The 25,030-nt window shown below is 37.2% G+C and overlaps 1 protein-coding gene across 1 annotated transcript in view; it reads right to left on the bottom strand.

The window, feature by feature from the left end:
* Positions 1–19,118, bottom strand: part of LOC118616554 (ran-binding protein 17-like) — an 87,954-nt gene extending 68,836 nt beyond the window's left edge. Inside the window, exons 1-7 of the mRNA XM_036242148.1 lie at positions 19,047–19,118; positions 17,049–17,195; positions 14,011–14,101; positions 11,464–11,630; positions 8,295–8,360; positions 3,268–3,372; positions 1,717–1,882 (exon numbers count right to left, since the gene is read on the bottom strand). Coding sequence (XP_036098041.1) covers positions 1,717–1,882; positions 3,268–3,372; positions 8,295–8,360; positions 11,464–11,630; positions 14,011–14,101; positions 17,049–17,195; positions 19,047–19,118 — 814 coding nt within the window. The remainder of the gene's footprint in view (positions 1–1,716; positions 1,883–3,267; positions 3,373–8,294; positions 8,361–11,463; positions 11,631–14,010; positions 14,102–17,048; positions 17,196–19,046) is intronic.
* Positions 19,119–25,030: the final 5,912 nt, after the last annotated feature.

Consider the following 25,030-nt stretch of genomic DNA (forward strand, 5'->3'; position numbering starts at 1 on the left):
GTGTATTTTTTCTATTATCTGAAAATTTATGTCTCAGTGCTATGAACAGTTTTTGGTATTATTTGTTTGTAAATTTCCTTTTGTTTTTCCTGTCCTTTCTCAAACTCCTAATAGATGCCATACCTCCTAATTTCATGCTCTAACACTCTTGTCCATATCCTATCAAATCTCTCCTTGTTTTTTTGTTCTACTTTCTGGATTTTTTAAAACTTTATTGGCTAAATGTTTTATTTTGGCAACCATCTTTTATATTTAGAACATTCTCTGAACAGTCTTTTAAAAACAATACCAGATTCTTGTTTATGCATTACCTCTTTATCTCTCTGGAGATAATAATTATACTTTTTAAAAGTTTACTTCTACTCTTCACTTTGTCTCTGTTTCTACTAACTTATCTTCCTTTTTTAAAAAAAGCTATTTTGCGCCCTTGAGCCACTGAGCAGTGGTTAGAGCATTGGCCCACGGACCGAAGGGTAGCAGATTCAATTCTGGTCAAGGGCACATATCTGGGTTGCAGGTTTGGACCCTGGTCCCAGTTGTGGCCATGTGAGAGGCAACAAACAGATGTCTCTCTTTCACATCAACGTTTCTCTCTCTCGCTTTCTCTCTCTCTCCCTCCCTCCCTTTCACTCTATCTAAAAATCAATGGAAAATATCGAGTGCAGATTAAAAAATCATTTTTTAAAGATAATTACAGATTCATATGCAGTTGCAAGAAATAATAGAGAGACTCCATGTACCTTTTACCCAGTTGCCGCCATTGGTAAGTTCTTAGAAAACTACAATACAGTATCACAATCAGGAAACTACATAGAAACAATTTACTAATCTTATACATATTTCCAAATTTTACATGTACTTGTATGTGTGTGCACTTAGTCTGTGCAATTTTTATTAGATGTATTGGTTCATGTACTCATAACCACAGTCTAGATATGAAATCTCTTTTAATTATTTGTCCCTAATTTCCACATTAGTTTTCACAAAATCTATGGTGTTTCTCTACTATATCTGATATCCCTGAACGTGAAATCTCTCCAGTTTAACTTCTCCAGGGAAAAAAGCTTTGGTCTTGGGAAGAGAGGGAAGTGCACCCAGGGAAGAGAGGGCAAAGGCCGTCACCTCGCTGCACCGGGGGCCAGGGAAGAACTGGGGGGCAGGGAAGAACCGGGGAGCTGGTGCAGAGCTTTTTACCAAGCCCTCTCAGCCCTGTTTATCTTATACTTGATCATCTCAATCTGACTTCAGGAATGTCCTAGTGCCATCATGTTTCTGGGATGTGTGAGAGCAAATCAGTTTGCTTTTCTTGGTAACCCTCTCTCTAAGAAAATTCTGCTCTGCTTAGTCAGTTATTCTTTTCATTCTCTTTATAGCTTTGAAAAATATGTTGATATCTATTGCCAAATGTTGTGTCCTCTCCCACTCCGTTCATCTGAAGTTTCAAATCAGAACTTTTCATATCCCAGCTCCCACACTCTGTTTCCCCTAATTCTACAGCAGTCTTTTCTTTTTTTCAAAATCAAAATATGGGAGTTACTCTGATGTTAACTGGGGAATACGTTTCAATACCAGGTATCAGCAGCAACCTTGGGTTACAAATCCCTTTGAACTTTTTGACAGCCTAGCAAAAAATACAGGTAACTGCACATAGGCAATTATATTGCTTAATTCTATGCCTCGTATGCTGACTCACCCTCACACTAAATTATTTCTTACTTGTTCTCCAGGTTGTTGGAATCTGCACTGTGCAAAGATCATCTGCAGATTCATCTGCTGAACTGCCAATGAAGTCGAAGTTAAGGCAGTTGAGGACCAGTTTCAAGACCTGCATTACTAGATTTTGTTGACCTTCATCCTGAAGATTTAAAGGTTTGGCCAACACCTGAAAAAAGTTCAAAGTACAATAAAACTTCGTAAAATATGTCAATAAACAAATTTTCGCTAATTTAAATAATTCTTCAGTAGCAAATTAAAGTTAGCAAAAAAGAGTTTGCAAAGTTATACTGTTGTATATATTAGAAAAAAATGTAAGATCACTATAAAAATCTGTAACAACAGACTATTTCCATGTTTAATTTTGTAAAATAGAAATAAAAATTTTACTCTTAACTGTAACTTGTAGGTCACTCTCAAGTTTTAAGAGAACAAATACTTTGCACAGCACAAATGTATAAATGTATGGGATTCATTCAAAGGTTTCTTGGAACAAGCTGAAATATAATGTTCTTTTATGCATGAATGATCCCTGTGCAGCTGGCAAAGGTCCTCCGAGCTGTCTGAATGTGGGAGGACACTCACAAGCTTCTGGAGACCAGTCCTGACCTCTCCTCCACAATGTTCATCCTCACACAACCCAGATAGATTATATCTCCTAGAGATACATCATAAAATACTTGGGAAGAAATGATATGAAATGTGGGCTTCTGCTTCAAGAAGAACACAACAAGAAATAAACGTGTTAGGCGAGGGACAGAGATGAAACAAGGACGGTCATGAGTTGTTACTACCACCTGGCTGCTGGGTCCAGAGGAGTGCATTAGACTATTCCATTGTCTTTCCTACATGTTAAAATTTTCTATACTAAAAGAAAAATTTTAAAATAACAAGGCCTTTCAGCCTGGTCTCATGTGGAAGTTATCATGTCACTATACTACAGAACTAAAACAAGTAGAAAAGAGTGATTAGTGGAATATATTTTGGGAAATGCTGTGCTGTACCATTTAACAAGCTTGAGTAGTATGATGGAGTCCCTCTATTACAAGAGAACACAACAGAATTACAAATAGCATTATCTCTAGACCAATACGACACAAAGTAACAAGTGGGAAAACAATAATTCCCTAAGAAATTATTAAAGTCAACTACCTTGGCTCAACTATGAATAAATACTCATAGCTGATGAATTAGGAAAACCTACTATCATTTTATTGGTCATCTATACACCATTAAGGTATGGGCAGGGCAAATAAAAAAATTAAGTCTTATTTAGCTTCTGTGATATATAATCTACAGTAGGAAGACAATGAAACTACTATCCAAAGACAAGTTTTTCAATACTCTTTGGATTTTGCTTTATTATATTCCTAGTGAGTAAAAGTGAATTTTGGGGAACCTCTTACAGATTAGTGCAAATCTACTATATTTAAGAGTGTCCACCATAACTCTTCAAAAGGCAGAATGGGGGAAGGGGGACTCACTTAAAATTCTTTTGAAACTTAAAATATCCTAAATTCTCAAACTAGAATATTGAATTATTAGATAACTCACCTCTTTTAGAAGAGAGCATGCCAGAACTAAAATGTCTTTGAGAGAAGTGTCACGAAATGAGGTAGCTATTTTCCTGTGTTTTGCTGAAGGTCTGGAATAATCAACCTAAAAAGATCAAGATGAATTTATTTAACCAGATTTACCAAAGAGCAAAACAAATTTACTAAATAAGAAAAGGAATGGAAATAATAATTAAAGAATCATAAAGTATAGAGTTAAAAGAACTTTAAAAAAATCTACTGAGCCCTGGCCAGTTTGGCTCAGCAGTTAGAGTGTCAGCCTGTGGTCCAGAGAGACCCGGGTTCGGTTCCCGCTAAGGGTACATACCTTGGTTGCAGTTTGTCCCCGGACCTGGATGGGTCGTGCGGGTGGCAACCACTCGATGAGTCCCTTTCACATCGATGTTTCTCTCTCTCTCCCTCCCACTCTATCTGAACAAAAAATGGAAAAATGTCCTTGGGTGAGGATTAAAAAAAAAAAATCTACTGAGATAAGTGACTTGCTTAGGGCTACTCAAAAAGTTAATGGGAGAGCCATGGTTAGAACCCATGCTTCTGAATTGTTTTAATTCAGTGCTCTTTCTCCAAACCATACGGATCCCAAAATAAAAACCAACAACACCAGAATTGGCTATACTTTCAGAAGCAATATAAACACCTATTACAGATACTAAGATGATCAACTCCTGAACCATGAACCATGCTTCACATGAAGCCAGTAACAACTTCCCTGTTCCTCAGACTCCACCTTTAATGAGGAATCTCTAAGATAATCTTTAAATTCTAACTTTCTGTAAATCAGCAAACTGATGAGTTATATAAAAATTCTTCTATGTAAAAGTGATATTTCTTTTTTTTTTTTTATCCTCACCCGAGGACATTTTTCCATTTTTTGTTCAGGTAGAGTGGGAGGGAGAGAGAGGAACAGAGAGAGAGAGAGAGAAACATCGATGTGAAAGGAACACATTGAGTGGCTGCCACCCACACAAACGACCAGGGCCGGGGACAAACTGCAACCCAGGTACGTGCCCTTAGCGGGAACCAAACCCAGGTCTCTCAGGACCGCAGGCCGACACTCTAACCGCTGAGCCAAACCGGCCAGGGCTAGTGATATTTCTATATAAACAAGGTACATCATTGATTTCATATATCCTTGGTATTCTAAAAAGAAACCAAGGCAGAAATTATAATAAAAAATCTGATTTATTTTATCATGAATATTTTATTCATGATAACTTTTAAGAATTTACTAAAACTGGTTCTTGAACCATATATATATATATACACATATATATATATATAGTGAAAAGTATACTATTAATGTCATTAATAATTTCATTTATCAATAGGAGACAGCAAGCAAAGCTAAAGTCTGAAACCCAAACAATTGTTAACACCATGGACTATAGTATTTCTTTTGCTATTTGGAAGAATAAACCATTTTCCTTGCCAATATTTGTAGATTTTTAAAAAGTAGTGAGCTCAGAATTGATTATCTGATACTTCCTAAGCTCCATCATATAATTCAGACTATACTTAAATGCCACTTACTTATAGAAACATGGAACATAACAGAAGGTCAAAGTGATTGCAGAAAGCTGTTATTGGAATCTGTATCCAATATGTAAGATTTGAATTAGCATTTCCAGCATTCCTCCCTTCTTTCAAATTAAACTTCAGTCTGTCAATCCTACAATATTTCCCTCTATATAAAAAAGCTGTCCTTAATACAAATCAACAGTAGCACACAGCATTACAATAGCAATTTATAAAACATTCTTAACACGTTACTCACTGACTCCTCCAACTAACCTGTGAGATATAACTTATCCTCTGTTGACATATTAAAAATTAGTTTATAGACACAATGTCTTAAACCAACCTCTCTCTACCACCATACCGGATCTGTAACACAGAGAACCTTGGGTTTTTTGAGCACTGGTACATTAGGCCATGTGCTAGTAGCTTACCTAATATAAGGTCCATAGAAGGTGTCACTTTCACTTTAAAGACAGTAATATGTAAGTTTAAAGACACTAGGAAGTGTGTGCAAAGTAGTAAGCAACAGAGCTAAAATACAAATCCTGGTCTTATTTCAGAGTTCTCTCCAAGGCCTACATGCTTATTTTACTTTAGTTACTCATTTAGACATCCAATTTACTGAGAAGAGAAACTAGATCAATTTTTTATAGCATACTTATATGCCTTTACCATATAGGCAAAGGATATTTTACTTCTTGATGATTATACTGAATATACTCCAGGAATAGTAAACTATGCTTCTAAAAAAGCAAGATAATATCTAATACTATGAACTTTTAGGAAACTTAGATCTGTTTCTTTAAAAAATACATCCTTTTACTGACACTACATAAAGCAAAGCTAAAGTCTGAAACCCAAACAATTGTTAACACCATGGACTATAGTATTTCTTTTGCTATTTGGAAGAATAAACCATTTTCCTTGCCAATATTTGTAGATTTTTTAAAAGTAGTGAGCTCAGAATTGATTATCTGATACTTCCTAAGCTCCATCATACAATTCAGACTATACTTAAATGCCACTTACTTATAGAAACATGGAACATAACAGAAGGTCAAAGTGACCTTCTGTAACATCTGATTTTCATCATGCTTCCACCTGATTCAGAAGTACTTAAGAAATTCTACTTGAAATTATAAATGCATAAAATCAGGCTGAGTGACATATGTTCAGAAGTCATATATTTTTTTTACCGTACAAAACCCAAACCACACTTCAGATTTTGAAGCTTTTTTTCAAAAGGCAATTGGTTCTATACAAGATAAACCTGGAACATCTTGTACCAGAAAGTAAGAAAATGTTCAAAGAACGGTAAATAAATGTCAAATGGACATAGAAACTAGCTTGAAAGGGTTCCTGCTGGCCAAATCTGAAAAATTTTGAGCATCAAAATATGTCAGGAACAAAATACAGCCTATTAAATAAAGTAGAAAAGTAGGAATCCACTCTGATATAAATAAATGAATAAACTGAAACTCTGATGAGAAATGAGGTATTTTCAGAGTTTTAAAATACCTCCCCATAAAATATTTATTATTTACGAAGAGTAAATAGTAAATCTACAATTAAAGAAGCCTGGGAGAGACAATCTTAATCAAGTGACCAACGTGAATGTCATTAGTAATGTAACAAATCAAATCGTGTGCTTCCCGAGAGGAGATGATGAGAGGACACAGTATCACTTCTACGATATCCTAACAAATATGAATAATCTGTACCTAGTAAGGAAGGATCATCAGACAATCCCAAATTGAGGGACATATTACAAAATAACTAGCCTTCACAAATTCCAAGATCATGAAAGTAAGGGAAAGATTGAGGAATTTTTCCAGACTGATGGAGACTAATAAAACATGTCTAATAAATGAGATGCATGATCCTAAACTAGTTCCCTTCTGGGACAAATGGTGAAACTTAAATGGAATAGGAGGATAACAGTAATATGTCATTTAATTTTCTAATTTTGGTGGTTGTATTGTGGTTATATAGGAGAATGTCCTTGTGTGTAAGAAATACACTGAAGTGTTCTGGACAATTTAGTGTCAAATGGTTGAGGAAAAATCTTCTTTGTATTATACTGTCAAGTTTCCCGTAAGTTTAACATAGTTAATTTAAAAAAAACAAATCAACATGGGTGCTCACTGAATCCTACTGTTATTAGAACTCCACATTACCTAGTCTTGTCTTAACTCACGCACGGAAACCCCCACTACCAGGGCAGTCTGTATTCCTATTATGTTCTGAAGTAGGAAATGGGGGGAAAGCTAGTATTTAAGATTAGCAAAAAGCTGATGAATGCATAGGGCTGTACTATTCTCTTCACTTTTATGAGATAAAATATTCCTACTAAAATTATTTTCAAATATATTTTTTATTATTTTTTTTTAAAAGAAAGTTACAGTTCTTCAGACATATTTACAGAGTCTGATAGGATTAGCCAAAATCCTTGTCATAATGTCCCTGCCAGCACAGTAACTGTTCTAGGTACTATTACTACTAGTCCTGGAGATACAGACATAGATACTGGCATATATCCATAAGGTAAGAAATCTTTACATTCTCTGGGGAGGTGACTGGCTCTGGTAAATTAAGAGATCACTTTAAATTTTAACAATCCTTCCAGTAAATCTAGAAATACTTTCTAATTTCTGATTGAACAGAAGCAGAAAATAGTTATTTTGAATGATTTCTTTTTACACACAGAAACTATATTGTCTCTCCAAAGGGAGTTGGCAAGTGATCCTGGCAAGCTCTCCTGATGTGTGTGCATTTGTGTGTGTGTGTGTGTGTGTGTGTGTAAATACGTGTATTTATATATATGTGGGTATATACACACAAGCACAGACTATTCAAGATGACAATTTTTACATAGAAATACCACATTCCCCTTTATTGCAACATTCCATACAGAACCAACTTCTGCTTTTGTTCTGTTTAGAACCATGTTAAATACAAAAGTGAATAGGAGCAGGTGACGATGTGCTCAGCTGCTGAGCTCATAAAGGCACTACTGGGGGCAGGCATGGCTTCTGAAAACTCCCCTTGTACAGGGTGAAAATTCATGCTAGCAAGTGGCAAAGTGCCAATGGCCTGCTCTTTGATGAGTCCTGCTGTGTACCCATTGTCGTGTATCAATTCACCAAACTGCTTCTCTTCTATTTTGTAAGCAGTAAAGGTTTGTTTCTCTACTGCATGTAATTTATTTCTTATGGTTAGTATATTACTATATATACAGAACATAAAAGGACAATTCTCCAATTGCCATGGAGCAAGGACCATGTCTAATTCTCTATTCTTTGTAGTACTTTCTACTATTGCTGTTACTTTCAATAACAATGAAAGTGTTCCAATACTTATTATTCCACCAACAGGACAAAAAAAAAAGACTTGACTATTCAGAGTTTTATGCCACATAAAGAAGATTTTATATCAAAGAAATGGCATTACTTAGCAAACTTCATGTCACCATTAGACGGAAAGGCTTACCACATTCATTTCTTGAGTCAGTTCTGAAAGGATTATTACTCCTATTATGCAGTGTTCCACAGTACCCTTTGGAGAAAATAACCAAGATTAGACTAACTGGAGATATGTGATTGGTTCTTACTATGTAAACCAGGTAATATTTACAAGTAATTACATACTGAAACATCACATTTTCTTAATCATGCATCGATTAAAATATGTAGAAAAATCACTATAAGATCCACAAATAAAAAGAATTTCATTTTATGAAGGATACATTTAGAGCTGAGTGGATAAAAGCTCACCAATCTTAGAACTGTGTGATACTCTACAAAATGTTTTCAGCACCTAGGACTTATAATAAACTAAACCTTGATATATAAGTTTGGTTTAATACTTTTCATAAAATCATGAATAAGAATGAACAAAAAACGCTTTTCAGCTCCATAAATCTGCTTGAAGGCTACTGAGATAGCGGCATTCAATAAATAATTAATAAATAGCTTAGGAACTAATTTAAATCCCTCGATCTAATATGAGATTACTTAGTCTCTTTTAATACTATTTAATAGTACATGTGTGCGCATTCATTATGTATCTATAATGAAGGCACCGAAAGTGCCCAATGCACTGAGTAAATACATGACTATCAATAGGGTATACAGTTTCATAGCTTCTGTATTTTTTTTTAATTTAATCAGTTTCCAAATTAATCTTAAAACTTCTTCAAATCAAAATTCAGACTTTATGTGCACATTATTAACAAACTGCCCTACTGCAAACTCAGAATGGGAGTATGAAATAAATGTAGCATCCAATGATAGTGTAATCATAAAAAAACAGTAACATAGATGATAGCTTTTCAAGTTTTAATTTTATAGTTGGTCATTCCCTGACTATCACAGAATTCTACTAACACTGGGCCACTAAGTGTAATTAAGTTCAAATTATCTCATAATAAAAAATGAACAAGAGAAATGTGCCATAATCTACATTTTAATTCTTTAAGACAATCTGAACTGCTTGAACTGAGCTATAAATTTCCTATTACTGAAGCATCCATCCTCTATAGGTACCCAGCCAATGCTCCTCAAAGTGGTTCCCTGAGCAACTGCTGGTCCATGAATCTGCTGGTGGTCTGCAAACTCATTTCTAACCTGAAAATGGTTTGGTACTGGTCCATGACAAGATAAAAAGTTTGCAACGGAATATAAAATAGCTAAGTCACTAGATATACTGTTTAGTTCAGCTGGCATTTTTTCATAGCAAGTTTTTCTGGATGAAATGAGCACCATGTTGATTTACATAATGATATAAACTCCTTATTTTGTTGTGGGCCAGCAATTTGAATAGCACTGCCCTAGACAACAGTAGGATCCCCTGGGTATGTGCCTCCTGGGGAAGGAGGCACATAAATGTTTGGGGTATGGCGGCCACAGACTGCAAAAACAGAGAAAAGAAGATGTACAAAACTTGAGGCTATTAAAGATTTAACAAACAGAAATTTTCGTACACAATTCACAGAAGCTGCTAATACCCAAAGGAACCTTACAGTACTACTACTTTAGAGTACTAAAACATTAAAGTCAATTGTCTTCTCATGAATCAAGGTTAGATGAAGTCAAATACCAAGAAAGCAAGTGCTTTTCTTTTTTTGATACTATAATAAACTTTGAAGATAAAACATTTTCTGTTTCTTCTAATCTTCCAAAACTGACAAAAGCACACTAAAGCCCAACCGAAGCTCAACTTACCAGCCACTAAAAAGGGAGCTTGAAAAAAGCTAGACAACAAGAACGATTTCATTCCATTGTTTCAACCTTGATTAAAAAAAAAAAAAGAACTTCGAAGCCTATTTTTGTCTATGCTTATGATTCTTAAAGAGCTGTGTGCAATCTTAGTAAATGACAAGAGAGGGGTGCTGTTGTGATAGGCAAAATTACAAGTACAACTCTAACCTGAGAAACTGGTCTGTCTCTGAATAAACTACCTCTGTCTGCACCAGGGCAGATCCCAAGGCTAAAAACACACTTATTCCTGTGAAGTTTTAGATCATCAAATATAGTAAGTCCTCACTTAATGTCCTTGACAGGTTCTACTACTTTAAGCAAAATGACTTAAAGAGAAACCAATTTTACCAAAATGTTCATTGATATAAATAAGGTTAAGTTCCTATGGCAGCTCATCAACATTATAACAAAATGACATTTGAGGACCTGCTGTATTGTTAACCATGGTTCTAACAATATGAATAAAAGAGTAGAACAGTCTAGTATTTCATTTTCTGAGGGTTCCAGGATTGCACTATATAATAGAGTTAAATCTCGCACAGGGATTAAATTTGAAAGTTACTGTATAAGAAATAAAATCAAAGAAAGACCAAATTGCCCCCAAATGCCAATAAACCAATAATGAACCATCTCTCAATTATTCCAAACTGCCAGTTCGTCCTCGAGAATTTTAACAGATCACTGCTGCTTCTGCACAGCGCTAGCTAAAGTACTTTTCTTGCAAGTAGGGTTAAAGTTTGTATGAAAAAATACATGTCTTTAAACATCTGAAACATACTGAACAGAGCATGCAGGTCATCCTAAAAGACACACAGGGACAGGAAATCACAGATTTAGGTTTCCCAAAACTTTAATCACTTACGTTGAAAACATTCTTGAAAAACTAATATAGTCAATGTAGTATAATGTAAAAATGAAATATATATATTTTTGTGTGTGTGTGTGTGTGTGTATATATACCTTAAGTTAACAAACTTGTTGAAATGCCAGCTCTATGCATCACTAGGTCACTGTGCAACTTTATGTAAATTACTTAACTTTTCTATGCCTGTTTTTTTTTCCTTTACAAGATTAAATTCACTTCACAGAGATGTAATGAGCAATACACGAAAATGTTATATATATTTTTTGTATATATACAGTACATAGATATACATGTTAGAAATGACAGAGTATATACTTTTGAAATTAGAAAACACTGTAATTTGCATTTTTCTTGACTGGAAATTATATAATGGCAAGGTCCTCTTTTATTGGCTATAAAATCGAAGGACCCAGAGAATAAATAATAAATCATATGGTAGTGGTTGCCACAAAACAAACTATACAGCTTTACTAACAGCAGTTTTTAAAATAAAAAATGATGTTCTCATAATGTTATAATTATAATGCCTTTTTACCTGAAGAAACTTCTTCACATCAGCAATAATTTCTCTGAAGACAAACTGGTCTTTCTGAACTTCAAACCACCCCAATTTAGTGATTTTAGCAATGACTTGAATTAGGGCTTGGATGACAAAGGGAGCCAGCTTGGGTTGTGATGCCACATAATTAAGAATGTAGTTTCCTGTAAGAAAATGTTCTGTGATCATTTGGTCTTTTCACTAACATAATGTGAATCATGTGAAAACAGGTGGTGATGACATGTTCTTTGACAAAAAGTTATTCCCTGTAAGATATGTACTTACTTATTAGTCAGTTCCACTAAAAGACTTATTTAGAAAAGGCAAATTTGTTCCAATTCAATTGAGATATTAGTGGATAATTTGAGTATAATGCAAATGTCACTTTCATTCTGCATGATTTCTAATAGAAAACAAATGCTAAGCATACAGAAAACTCCAACCAGGCCAAGCGAACCAAGCCGTACGCACACACCTCATCAAAGAAAATATACAGATGGCAAATAAGCATTTAAAAAGATGTTCAACATAATATGTCTTGAGGGAACTGCAAATTAAAACAACTGTAAAATATTAACTACCACACACCTATTAAAATGGCCAAAATTCAAAACTCTGAAAACATCAAATGTTGGCAAAGATGTGGAGCAACAGGAATTCTCATTCACTGCTGGTAAGAATGCAAAATGGTAGTCACATGGGAAGACAGTTTGGTAATTTCTTCTAAACCTAAACATATCCTTACCATACAACCCAGCAATCACTTTCCCTAATATTTACCCCAGGAGAAAACATATTTCCACATAAAAACCTGCTTTATTGCAGCTTTATTCATGATTGCCAAAACCTGGAAGCAATCACCTATTCTTCAGTAGGTGAACAGATAAACTGCTATATCCAGACAATAGCATATTATTCAGTGCTAAAAAAAAAAAAGAAGAGCTACCACACCATGAAAAGACATGAAGGAACCTTAAGCAAGTATTACTAAGTAAAAGAAGCCAATCTGAAAAGGCTATACAGTGTACAATTCCAACTATAGGACATTCTGGAAAAGAAAAAATTGTGGAAACAGTAAAAGGATCAGTGGTTGCAGGGATTAGAGGGGAGGAAGGGATGAATAGACAGGACACAGGATTTTTAGGGCAGTGAAACTATGCTGTATAATATTGTAATGGGGATATATGTCATTGTACATTTATCTAAACCCATAGAATGCACAACACTAAAAGTGAACCCTAATGTAAACTATGGACTTTGGGTAGTAATGATGTGTCAATGTAGGTTTATTAAGTGTAATAAATGTACGACTTTGGTGCAGGATGCTATTAATGGGGGAGTTTAGATATGTGTGGGAGTAAGAGGCATACGGGAGCTCTGTATTTTTTGTTCAACTTTGCTGTGAACCTAAAACTGCTTTAAAAAATAAAGTCTATTCAAAATGTGTGTGTGTGTGTGTGTGTGTGTGTGTGTGTGTGTAAAAGTAAGTCAAACAAAATAATGTTTTGTGACTTGGGTTTTTAATATTTAGACCCTTATTTTTTAAACTGTAAATTTCTCTATTGCTTTCCTAAGCATACAAATCCATGGTTGCATGGATAAATCTTCCTCTAGATTTTCTGCAGTGTCTATGACTCTGGGTGCTTAGAGAAAGATTAGTCAAATATATGAGGCAAATACTACGTTACTGTGTGATCTGACCATTCAAAAATTGAGCCTAAAGATCCATCATAAGTATTTTAATTTTTCTGATTTACAAATATGAATAAGAACCTTGAGACCAGAAAGCAGAAATGAATCAACAATCTATTTCTAATATGAGAAAAAGATTTTTTAAAATCCCATACCTCAATTATTAGAGCCTTGTCCATATGAAAAGTGGATTCACACACACACACACACACACACACACCTTAAAAATATATTCTGAAAAATATATTGCCACATTATAGAATTGGTTTCCTACTACACTAAGGTTCAAGTACTATTCATCCACACACACATATCTACCTAATAAGTAGAAATCTGCTTTAGATTTTGTATGCATCCCAAATAACTTTGATATAGCATCCTGAGAAATATACGGGAGAATTGACTTTTTTTCCTGTAATTCTGTTGTATATTAAGATAAAACAAGGCTAAGATTGTGTGGGTTTAAATTACAGCTCTATTTCTTCCTAGCTGGGAGATCTTGGCTACATTACAGAGCCTATCAAATCTAATTTCCTCATTTATATAAGGAAAGTAACAACAGTGCCCACCTTATAAGTTTTGTGGATAAAATGAGATAGTGTGGATCTTAGTAAAGAGTATACAAAATAAAATGCTAGTTATTACTTATTATTAATGTAAACAAATGCTTTTTCGATGATACACTGTTGTATAATATGTCATTGTTCATCACTAGATGGGCAAGGGAGATTTGACCACTCATCTTTAAAAAATGACACGATCAAATAACTTGCATGCCTATGAACAGGTTAGCATATTTAAAACAAAAAGTAGTTTTTAAATACAATTTGATAAGCATTTTAAACCACTTACTAATATCTATCCTCTGTTCAACTGGCAAAGGACTGACTCGGCTGACAAGTTTTGAAAGACACGTGGCTGCAAGGAGCTGAGCATAGGATGTCTATAAAGAATAATAAAATATATTAGCATCACAAATGAAATTAGAGTAATCAAAACTCTACAGCAGAAATTTTTCCTAAGCAATAATGAGACTTTTTGACATGAAACCAATAGTCAGCAAAAGTCTAAAATTTAAAACAGCATATCTCATCACAGCAGAATTTCTTCACAGAAATAGAAAACAAGGCTGCAACCAAAGTTAAGTTTCGAAGTGGCTCCTGTGTTAGCGAAGCAAAGAAAGCCACTTACCAATGGAGAGGTAATTAAATCACCATTATTTTACTGCAGTAGCTGAAGTGATGCATGCAGAGAAAGTAAACCTCAGACCACTAGCCTTTTGGTGAGAACAATGCTCAAACAGTTGAAGACATGTGAGCAACACCAACAGTGGATTTCAAACAAGGAAAATGATTTAAGGTTCTCCTGAGTTCTTGTCGAGATGGTAGATGTTACCAACACTGCCCATACTGTTACCGATACTTACTGTTTATTCCAGAAATCAATGCTAAGTGTGAAGTGGCTAAAGAGTTAACCTCTATAAAGAGTCTGTGAAAACACAGGCCAGAATATTCCTGAAGAAGCTGAGAAACACTAATTCTGTACAACCTAAAGCAGTATCCGCTAAGATGTGCCACAAGTGGTAGTAAAAATATATGAAGCAGAAAAGGGCTGCTGGACAAATTTACAAAGCTTGTAAAAATGTAAGAGACTAAAAGCCTATGGTTATTCACTGTATTACTCATCAGTAGATACTCCGTAGTAAATATCTGAATTTATCAGTGCTAATGAATCAGCGAAGTTAACTGTGGACTTCGATTCACTTTCAGAAACTTATCATCACTTCTGTAAATTTCTGTCAGAAATAGAAGCTGAAAATCCTAACTTTTCCCACCACAGTTCAAAGCTTAGCAGTGATAAAGTTTCATTACAATTTTTTTTTTAACTCAGGGCTGGGACTGAGATTTTTCTGTATGAGAAGAACCATTCTAAGCCACTACAGTTGAACACTAAATGGCTTCGGAAATTAGCTTCTGCTGCAAACTTGATGTCTCTTAATGAATTCAACCTAAAGTTACAAAGTGCCTAAAAGGCAAACAGTACTTAGTACTTATTTATAAAGCTTATAATGCAGTACAGTCATTTCAATAACAACTGATACTGTCTGAATCACAAGCAATACCAAGCCGCTTTATATACTTCCATACTGTCAAAAGTTAAAACAAGCAGCAAGATTTCTATTCCTGAGTTTTCTAAGCTCAAACTACAGTTCCAGCAGCATTTTTCAGACCTTGATGCAAGTGCAAAAGAAATTTCCATTATTTTAAAATCCATTTAACTGAGCAATTGAGGAGCTTCCACCTAACTTTCCATTGAAAATGACTAATCTGCGCCCTGGCCAGTTTGGCTCAGCGGTTAGAGCGTCGGCCTGCGGTCCGGAGAGACCCGGGTTCGGTTCCCGCTAAGGGCGCGTACTTCGGTTGCAGTTTGTCCCCGGCCCTGGTTGGTCGTGTGGGTGGCAGCCACTCGATGTGTCCCTTCACGTCGATGTTTCTCTCTCTCTCTCTCCCTTCCTCTCTCTCCCTCCCACTCTATCTGTACAAAAAATGGAAAAATATCCTCGGGTGAGGATAAAAACAAAATAAAAATAGAAAATGACTAATCTGCAATGTTATTTACATTCTAAAAGGCAAATATCAAGAGAAGTTTAATAGAATTCTATAAATGCTTTCTAAGTGATGAATGTGCTTAATTAAAAGCATATGCCCGCCCTGGCCAGTTTGGCTCAGCACTTAGAGCATCGGCCCACGGACCAGAGTCCCGGGTTCGGTTCCCACTAAGGGCATGTACCTTGGTCGCAGTTTGGTCCCGGCCCCGGTTGGGGTTGTGTGGATGGCAGCCACTCCATGTGTGTGTGTCTCTCTCTCTTCCTCCCTCTCTCCCTCCCGTTCTATCTGAAGATACATGTAAAAATGTCCTTGGGTGAGGATAAAAAAAAGAAAAAGCATATGCCCATGGATTGATATCAATATTTGGCAGAACCCATCTGTGTAAAAATATATTTTCAAAAATGAAATATATAAAATCTCATTACAGATCAGTATTAACATAAGAACATTTTCAATCAATGTTAATGACAGGAAATACTAACTCTGAACACCTGGTAAGCAAAATGTAATCCCTAAAAGGATAATGCCATTATTTTCATTAGGAGACCTTCATTTTTTTAAAAAACTATACTCAATTATTATATTTTAAATTGCATCAATAAAACTTTGTGGAGATTTGTTTTCTCTCCTTATAGACATACTTACAAAATATCCTTGATTTTGTCTCCTGACCCACAAAGTCTAAAATATTTACAATCTGACCCTTTACAGAAAGTTTGCTGACTTCTGCTCTAGACCATAGTCTCTCATTGTATCGTTTACCGTATTATTTCAGAGCTTTTTATTTATACATCTATGCCTTCCCCACTAAACTGAGTCACTTCAATGCACAAACACAAAGCAAGTAGGTGATACAGCCCCTGGTTTTTACATTTAAGTATTTGCTAAACAATTGCAGAACGGATGGCTATGGAACTCTAGGAGGGAGGAGGCAAGAGGCAGCCAGCATTCCTCTGACCCATTCCTTCATGTTTCAGTCAATTACAATCGGTTTCTCCCACCTTAGGTTTGTTTTGTTTTGTTTTGTTAAAGCTGTCAGTCCACTTTCTAAAAATGTAACTTTCGTCTACTGGTGCGATACATAAGGACGGGCCAAGGGGAATCAAGAAACCATTTCAATTCATGCCTATTTCGTGCCAAACGTCTCTCAGTTTGCTTTCAGGCTTTCCAATTCGACATGTGGTATACCTATCAGTCACCACTGCTAAGTTGCATGCGTTTGTTAATAATGACATGTTATCTACTATCTTTCATGATTAGTCACTGTTATCACATACTTACTGTTCCTTGTTCTAGTAACAGTTGACACTTGCTGAGACATTCTGGGCTGTCAATAAGTTCCAGGAGTGCTTTCTCAGCCTCTATTCTTTGTGTAAGATCAGTCCCAATGTAGAGATGAGTACATAATACTTCCAATTCTGCCAAACTCTTGAAAAGAAAAAATAATATTTTACTTGAGTGGAAAAAAATAAGATAAATATATTAATCAAAGCAAACAGATGCAAATATCATGCCTGTGTTCATCAATTCAGTAAGTGCTTATTGAGCTACCACTACTTACTAGAGGTCACAGTGGTGAACAAGTTATTTAATTACATTTAATCCAAGTTATTTAATTATTAAATGACAGTTCTATGATGGAAAAGTAAGAGTATAGAAAGAGGGGGGCTTGCCAGATCCAAGGAGTTAGAAAAGGCTTGCCTGAAGTAGTAACATTTATGTTGACCTGAAAGGGTGAACCAGAAGAAAAGACTAGAAAGCAGTCCCGGCAGAGAAACATTTACCAGGGCCCAGAACAGAGCTTAATCATTTCAAGGCACTAAAAAGTCAGTGTGCCAGGTAAAGGGACAGCAAGGAGGAGATGCCAAATGAAGCTAAACAGATGGGTGGGAGGGATTATGGGTAAGCTGTAGACATGACATCAATTTACATTCTTTCTCAAACTGTAGAGCTTCTATGGCTCCAGCTATAAAAAAAAAGAAAAGATAATTATAAATATATGCTGACTTGGGGCTTCTGAACTAATGACTCAGTGCTGTAGGTGAACTATGTTATGTTTTCAGGAACTATGACTTGACTCATGTTATTGCTAGCAGTGTAATAACTAGTTATGTTGCAGGCTCCTACTTCATAGGCACAAAGAATAATTCATTCTGTTTATAAATATAGTCTCAAGTGAAGATACAGGGCACATGGCTACAACCTGAAAAAAAATTCAAAATGGGTTCAGCATTCTTCTCACCTTAAAAGAATTTTTGTTAATGACATACTACTAAAACAAACTACTTCCCTTTGAACTTGAATCAGAGAATTACTCTTTGGAAGACAAACAACAATTGGCACAGATTTCAACATCAGGTGGGCAGAGAAAGAAATGTTATTTTGTGTCCTTTCTGGCCTGAATTTTTATATGGCAGCCTTACAGCCACACTAGTCCAAACATTCCCTCAAATGCATATATCTTTGCCTAATAGGAATAGACAAGAAACACTAAAACCTTCTCCACCTCCCCTTATTCTTTTCACTTCTCTCTACTTCTTAGCTCCTTTATGGCTTTTTCCACTTCCCTATCCAGGTCAGAGCCCAACATCCCAGACTTGGGAATTTTCTGCTAGAGTGAAAATAAAAATACAAAAGAAAGGTTTCAAATGGATAAATTAAAATAAATAAAATAAATGATCTCAAATGAGGTCCTTTTAAACATTTTAAACATTCTCACCTCACCCCATATTGGTCCAACAAGTCCTCAGAGTACTGAGTACTACTACATACTGTTCATAATATTAAAATGCATCGAGAATTTATGGTTCACGAACACATAGGAATTCCCATAGTTTCTCCAAGAGTAAGAAATACAAAAGTGAAAAGAGCTACCCCTTTCCCTCTCATAATTCATGATCAAGCTCAGAAGTCTTCCTTCATCTAATACATTTGAAGGGCTGAATTTTAAAACTGATAATACCCACAATAATTTAATAATAAACTGACTTTGCTGCATTCATCTACATCTAAGAGTCTTTGAAGAAACAGCCTTTGAGTACAAAAAGAACTAGGCCAGGACATGACAAGACCCAACTGTTTAAAAACAAAAGGAGAGATTAATAACAGTGTTTACCTCATAGGTTTGTTTGGAAGATTAAATAGGTCAAAGACATATCACTTTTGGAACACAGTATACACCATAAAGGCTAGTTGCTTATTATTAATATTACCTAAAATATTATAATTAATGGAATTGTATCCCCCTAAAAGATATGTGCAAGTCTTAACCCCCAATACCTTTGAATGTGACCTTATTTGGATATAGGGTCTTTGCAAATCCTTAAATAAAGTATCTTCAGATGTGATCATTGCGGATTCAGGATGGGCCCTAAATCTAATGATTCATAAGAGAAAGGAGAGGGACATTCTGGATGTAGAGACACAGAGACACAAGGGAGAAGGTCTGCTGAAGGAGGAGACAGAGATGGAGTGATGTATCTACAGGCAGCAGCAGAAACTAGAAGAACGTAGAGCAGTTTCTCCCTCAAGGCCAGAAGAAACCAACTCTGTTGGCACACAGAAAATACATTTCTATTGTTTTAACCCACCCAGTTTGTGACAATTTGTTACAACAGCCCTAGAAAACTAATACAAATAATAATATTAATCAATTCAATGGTACCTAAGTAAATTTATCTGGAAAGATTCTGGAAAAGTTCTGTAAATTATTTTGTCTGTTTTGCTACTGATTTAGACATCCTCAATACAGAAAAAGTCTGGAGTATATTTAAATACTATTTGTTTAAGTAGAAAATGTTTCCAATCATCCCCAAAGGTATTTCAAATTATTAACAACTAAAGGCAGCACAACATAAAGAAAGAAAGGTTTGAACTTTCTCTTCCCAAGATTAGGGAAGGGGGGGGGAATCAAATTATTCTTTCACTGTAATTTTTACAATTAAACACATGCCTGGCATACTAAATCTTTCCAGAGAAAAGGATACATACACAAAGATCTTTACTCTGGTGGAAAAGCATTATCTAAACATTTTAAATAGTTAAACTCACAGTGTGGTGGTAGCTCACTGACCAAGCAATCTTCTGATCAGCATCCGACTTTCCCAAGAATCTCTCTATAGAGACTATTTTTCAGTGTAATGATAAATTTACATCTTAGTTTTATACACTGATGTCAGGGAGTATAATTAACATGAGAATGCCTCCAAGAAATGACTCACTTCTCCATTTGACAAATCAGGTTTGAGTTATTAAATCCTCTACAAGGCTTAACATCAACATTAGAAGCCTATTTAAATAACTAAAGGGTAGAACAAGTAGAATTGGACATCACCTAACTCTTATAGAGTAACTATCAAATATAAACAGGCAGCACCCAATTTCCATAGCCTAGGAGACAATGACATACTCCTGCCTACAGTCTAAACAAGTATCTTCCAAGTTATTCTGGATTTATTTCTGGCCTTTGCATTTGACATACAATTAATCCCTAAATGAGGTAACTTCTTTCTATACAGTAGTCCCCACACATGCACCTATCAACAGGTAAATGCTGAGCAAAAGAAGCCACACAAAAAGAACACAGATTGTATGATTCTGTACTGACAGAAAACAGATCAGTGGTTTCTGGCTGGGGATGGAGAAGAGGAGGCATTATTTCTGAGGGGTGATGTGTTCAGTATCTTGACTTCAGTGATAGTTTCACAGGTACATACATGTCAAAATTCATCTATCTGCGCAGTTTAAGTATGTGCAGTTTATTATTTGTCAATTATACTTCAATAAAGGTAAAAAGTGAAGGCTTTTGTTCTAGGGGGGAAATCCCCTAATAATAAAAAAAATTAATCGATAAACCACGAAAATCCTACCTCAATTCAATTTAAAAGTCTTTTCATTACTTCCCTATATCTTTCTGCCTTCTGGAATTAAGCTTCTTGATTAGCACTAATAGAAAATGACTTTATCTTGAAGTTATTCATTTCCCACAAACTCTTTGTTTCCTCTTCCCTTTACTACCTTTCCCTGAGCATACCTCAAGACTTATTCCTGAACCTCTTATAACTCTTACTTCTGCAATGAACTGGATAGTACTATTTTAGTGCTTTATAATTTCCAAAAGTATTTCCATCTTTTATTTTTTAAACCAGTCCTGAAAAGTAGACTCCTGCAAAGTATGTATTTTAGCACACCCAAATTGAGGCTGAGAGATCAAATATATATGTGTAAGTTGCTCAATATCAAACATACAGCAAATGGTCAATTTTGAGACAAACACAAGTCTACAGGCCCCACTGACACGTTATCGCCTCACTGCCCTGTCATTTGTTCCCCTTCACTCAGTCACCATCGATCTGCAGATGATGGCCTAGTCCATGCTTTCAACTCTGTCTGTTCACCATCTTTATATCTGCCTACAAATGTCTTCCTCTTGGGAATCCAGAAAGATGCTGAAAGCAACCCAAAAATGTCAGGAACTGAACTGAATATATTTCCCACAGATTTCCATTTCAAGTGTCCCTTTGTTTTCTTTTGTGGCGTCAGAGGTCAAGACCAAAATCTAGATTTACGATCTTGGTGTTATCTTTGGCTCTTCATTCTCCTTAGTTCATCCTGTATAATTAAGAGTTTGGCCCTGTTCAAAGAAAAATCTGCACTTTGCCCTCAGATGCTGGAAGATAATCTATGTCACACCTGATACCAGTGTTTTTGTTCAGAATGAGAGGTAGAGAGGAATACCCCGTAGTTTTAAATTGGGGCTGGCCACACCAGAAAAGCCAACCACATGTTTCAGGGTGGGGACTTTGAATTACATAGTTTCAGTCTCCCTAACAGACTGAGATCAATCATGTGGGCAATGAATCAATCATGGCCAGATTCCCCGGTTTGCAATGCTCAGTTCATATTGCCACACATATATGCTTAGAGAGTATTATGCCTTGAGGACAACAAGTTTGTTTTGGAATTCCCCCAGACTCTGCCCTATGCATTCTGCTTTAAATCAGATTTAATCTGTTACTTTCTTGGTGATAAACTGCAATCACGAGTATTCAGTGAATTCCTTGAGTCCTTCTGATAAACTATCAAACCTGAGGGTGGGTTCTGGGAAACCCCCAAATATGCAGTTGGTGTCAGAAGTGAGGGCAGTCTTATGAACTGTGCATTCAAACCTCAAATTAGTTTGGCTAATTCCAGGCACATACCTAATTTATCATAAAGGCCTATCGATTATTTTAAAATAAAGACTCAGACTGACCACCCCTATATGATATTCATAGACAGTAAAGCAATAAAACGATGTTTTCTAACTGTGGCCTCCAGTGCCCTGGAGTCTCCACTGGCTTCTTTGGGAATAAGAGTGGACGCTTTGGAATCTGCCACTTCCTTATTAAGTGACCTCAAGCAAAGTATTTAACCTTTCTAAACCTCATTTTTGAAATAAAAAAATATTATTTTGAAATAATATCCACCTTTGAAAATAACTGTCAAGATTAAGATAGAAAATATGAGAGAAAACTTAATCCAGTGTCTGGCACACAGCAGATCCACAATAAAGTGTAAATAATCTCTTAGTTACTGATAATTATAAAACGCCATATTGGTCTTGTGTCTAGTTCCTCCATTTCAAGTCCATACTGCCAGGATGATTATTCCTAAACACCCATTCCATCATGTTACCATCAAATATAATAGCCCACAATCACATCTAGATCAAATCAGATAGTCTGGCTGAGTATTAAAAAGCATGACTCTAGTCCCTGGAACAATCCTGAAAGCAAAAAAAAAAACAAAAAACCCAACCAACTAGGGTCCCTAAATTTTTCCCAATGTTAGCTCTTGATTCTTATCAAGGTGCCTTTGTTGTATGAACTTAGCCTACATCTTGCTTGTTCCCAACTCTAACTTTCCTCACTCTGTCCCTTATACCCAGTCTGGATTGTCTCCTCTCAGATCATCTAGATCTATTACTTCCTCTGGGACAGAGTACCCTAACTCAAGCTTCCTAACCAGAATACATGTAACTTAAATGGGTTATAGGTACGCCTGATATCGATCTGCCTGTGGTCAGGCAGGCTTCTGGCTGTGGGCAATTTATGTCAATGAGCCACATAATTACCATTTTTTATGTGTGCCATGATGTGAAAAAGATTATGGAGCAGTGCCCTAACCTCACTTTACACAAATGCACTTCTTTACTCGTCACTTTAACAGCATAATTTTTGACTAGCTACTCTGTTGAGGTGACAGTAAATTATGGGTATGAAAGCACATGGAATTATGAGTTATTAGGTCTACTCTAAACCCTATAGCCTCGGGCCAGTCACAATTGTTCTAAGACTCAGTGTCTTCAGAAATAAAATATATACATATATGCACGCTTCTAACGTTAGTTGTGGGTCTCAAAATCTACAATGAGCATATGAAAATTCAAAATGCTAAGCACAGGTTACTATTATTAATAAATGCTCCTGAGTTAACTGGACAACAATATGATCCTATAGACTGGAAAGAATTCAAACTGAGAAGTTTTGGAGCTTTTTTCTGGCCCCCCAAACTAGTCGATCTTTTATTTGTCCAACTCCACCTTTGGTCTGTCCACAGCTGCTGTAAAATAAATACATTGCTAGAAAACCAATACAGGCAGTTTTGGCATTAGCAGCTAATTTTCAACACTCCACCTAAGTATGAAGACACCTTCCAGGACAGAGTGATTTACTGTTATGTATCATCTTTCCAAGTCTGAAAATGTTCCACACTTCCACCTTAGTTTTTAATTACCCTTGAGATTTACATCTGAACTGTGAACATCTGATTACCTATTTACAATTCCTAAATCCTCCCAGTGAGATTCTTCTTGTGAAAATTTCCCAGGGGGTGTATTTACAAAGTGATAATAAATAACATTATTTTGACCGGGAGACCCTTAAAATGGCAATGAGTCAAAAGGCAATGTGTGGGGCTCACCACCTCCTAATCCATAACACCCTGGAGCTGTCAATTACCTGACATGAGAGTGGCTGGTTGCAAAGAAAAGACCCTTTGGGGAAAGAAATAAGGAATAAGTGTGACCACAGGGGGTCCAAAGAAGTCTACAAAGGGGATGTGACACTTAGACACACTGTCATCATATCAAGAAATTGCCTGCCCCTCCCAAGTCACCTCCCGTCACCCACAACCTTCCCTCCCTTTTGCATGAACCCCACACTCCAGCCAGAGGGAACTTCCTGCAGTGTGCCATATTCTTCCCGTTTTTTTTGTGTTTTTTTTTTGCCTTGGCTCACACTGTCCTTTTGCCTCTACACTCTTCCCTTCCTCTTCACCCGGCCAACTCCTACTTTCAAGACCCACTAGACTGCAAGTGCCCTGGGAGCAGATAGAAAGTTTTGCTGGAGCTGTATCTTTAGTGCGTAGCCAAGTAGGAATTCAACACACAAGTGGACAAATGGAAGCTCAAAGCATCGCCTGTCTGAGCAGCACAGCAGCTCTGTGCCGCACACTTGGGCTGCCCCTCTTCCAGGTTCCCATGATAGCCCCCGATTAACTCTATCACATCATTTTTCGCATGCACTGTAATCATCCAGAATTCGGCGCGGGCAAGGAGGGTAAAATGATGTCATCCTTTATCCCAGAACTTTGCACAGTGCTTGAGACACAGTAGGAGGGGGCTCTGCAAGTGTTTGGCGAATGAATAACGGGAGGCACACGCCCGCGCAGCCCGAGACGCCGGAGCCTCCCGCCTCGAGCATCCTGAGCATCGCCGCGCTGCCCGCGCGCCGGCCCGGGCTTCCCGCTCCGGCGAGGCTGCCGCGCAGCCCTCCTTCGCGACCCCCCGCAGACAGCCCCGGCCCGCCCCGGCCGCTCGGGTCCAGCTGCGGCGCCGCTCCTTCGGAGGACCCAGGGCCCCTCTCGAGCTCCGTCCCAACTGTGTTAACTGACGACAGAGCCGCGGCAGCGACGCGGCGGGAATGCTGTCCGCTGTCCGGCCGGGCCGGGCTCCCACCTGCCCGGGCGCCGCCAGAGCCGCCCCACGCGCGGGTCCTCCCGTCCGCGCATCCCGCGCCTGGCCTCGCCCCTCCACCCGCACCGCCTCCCCCGGGCTCGGGCCGCCCCTTCCTCGGGCCCGGGGGGTACATCCCCGGCCAGTGCCCGGGTGCCCGGGACGCCGGTCCGCGGCCCCGCGGCCTCCGCCGCCGTCCGCGGCCCTCAGTCTCCAGACCCCAGAGTCCCGCCGCGTTCCCGGGGCGGCGGAGCGGGGACCCGCGGCG

Source organism: Molossus molossus, unplaced genomic scaffold, assembly GCF_014108415.1.
Source record: "Molossus molossus isolate mMolMol1 unplaced genomic scaffold, mMolMol1.p scaffold_m16_p_4, whole genome shotgun sequence".
NCBI lineage: Eukaryota > Metazoa > Chordata > Mammalia > Chiroptera > Molossidae > Molossus > Molossus molossus.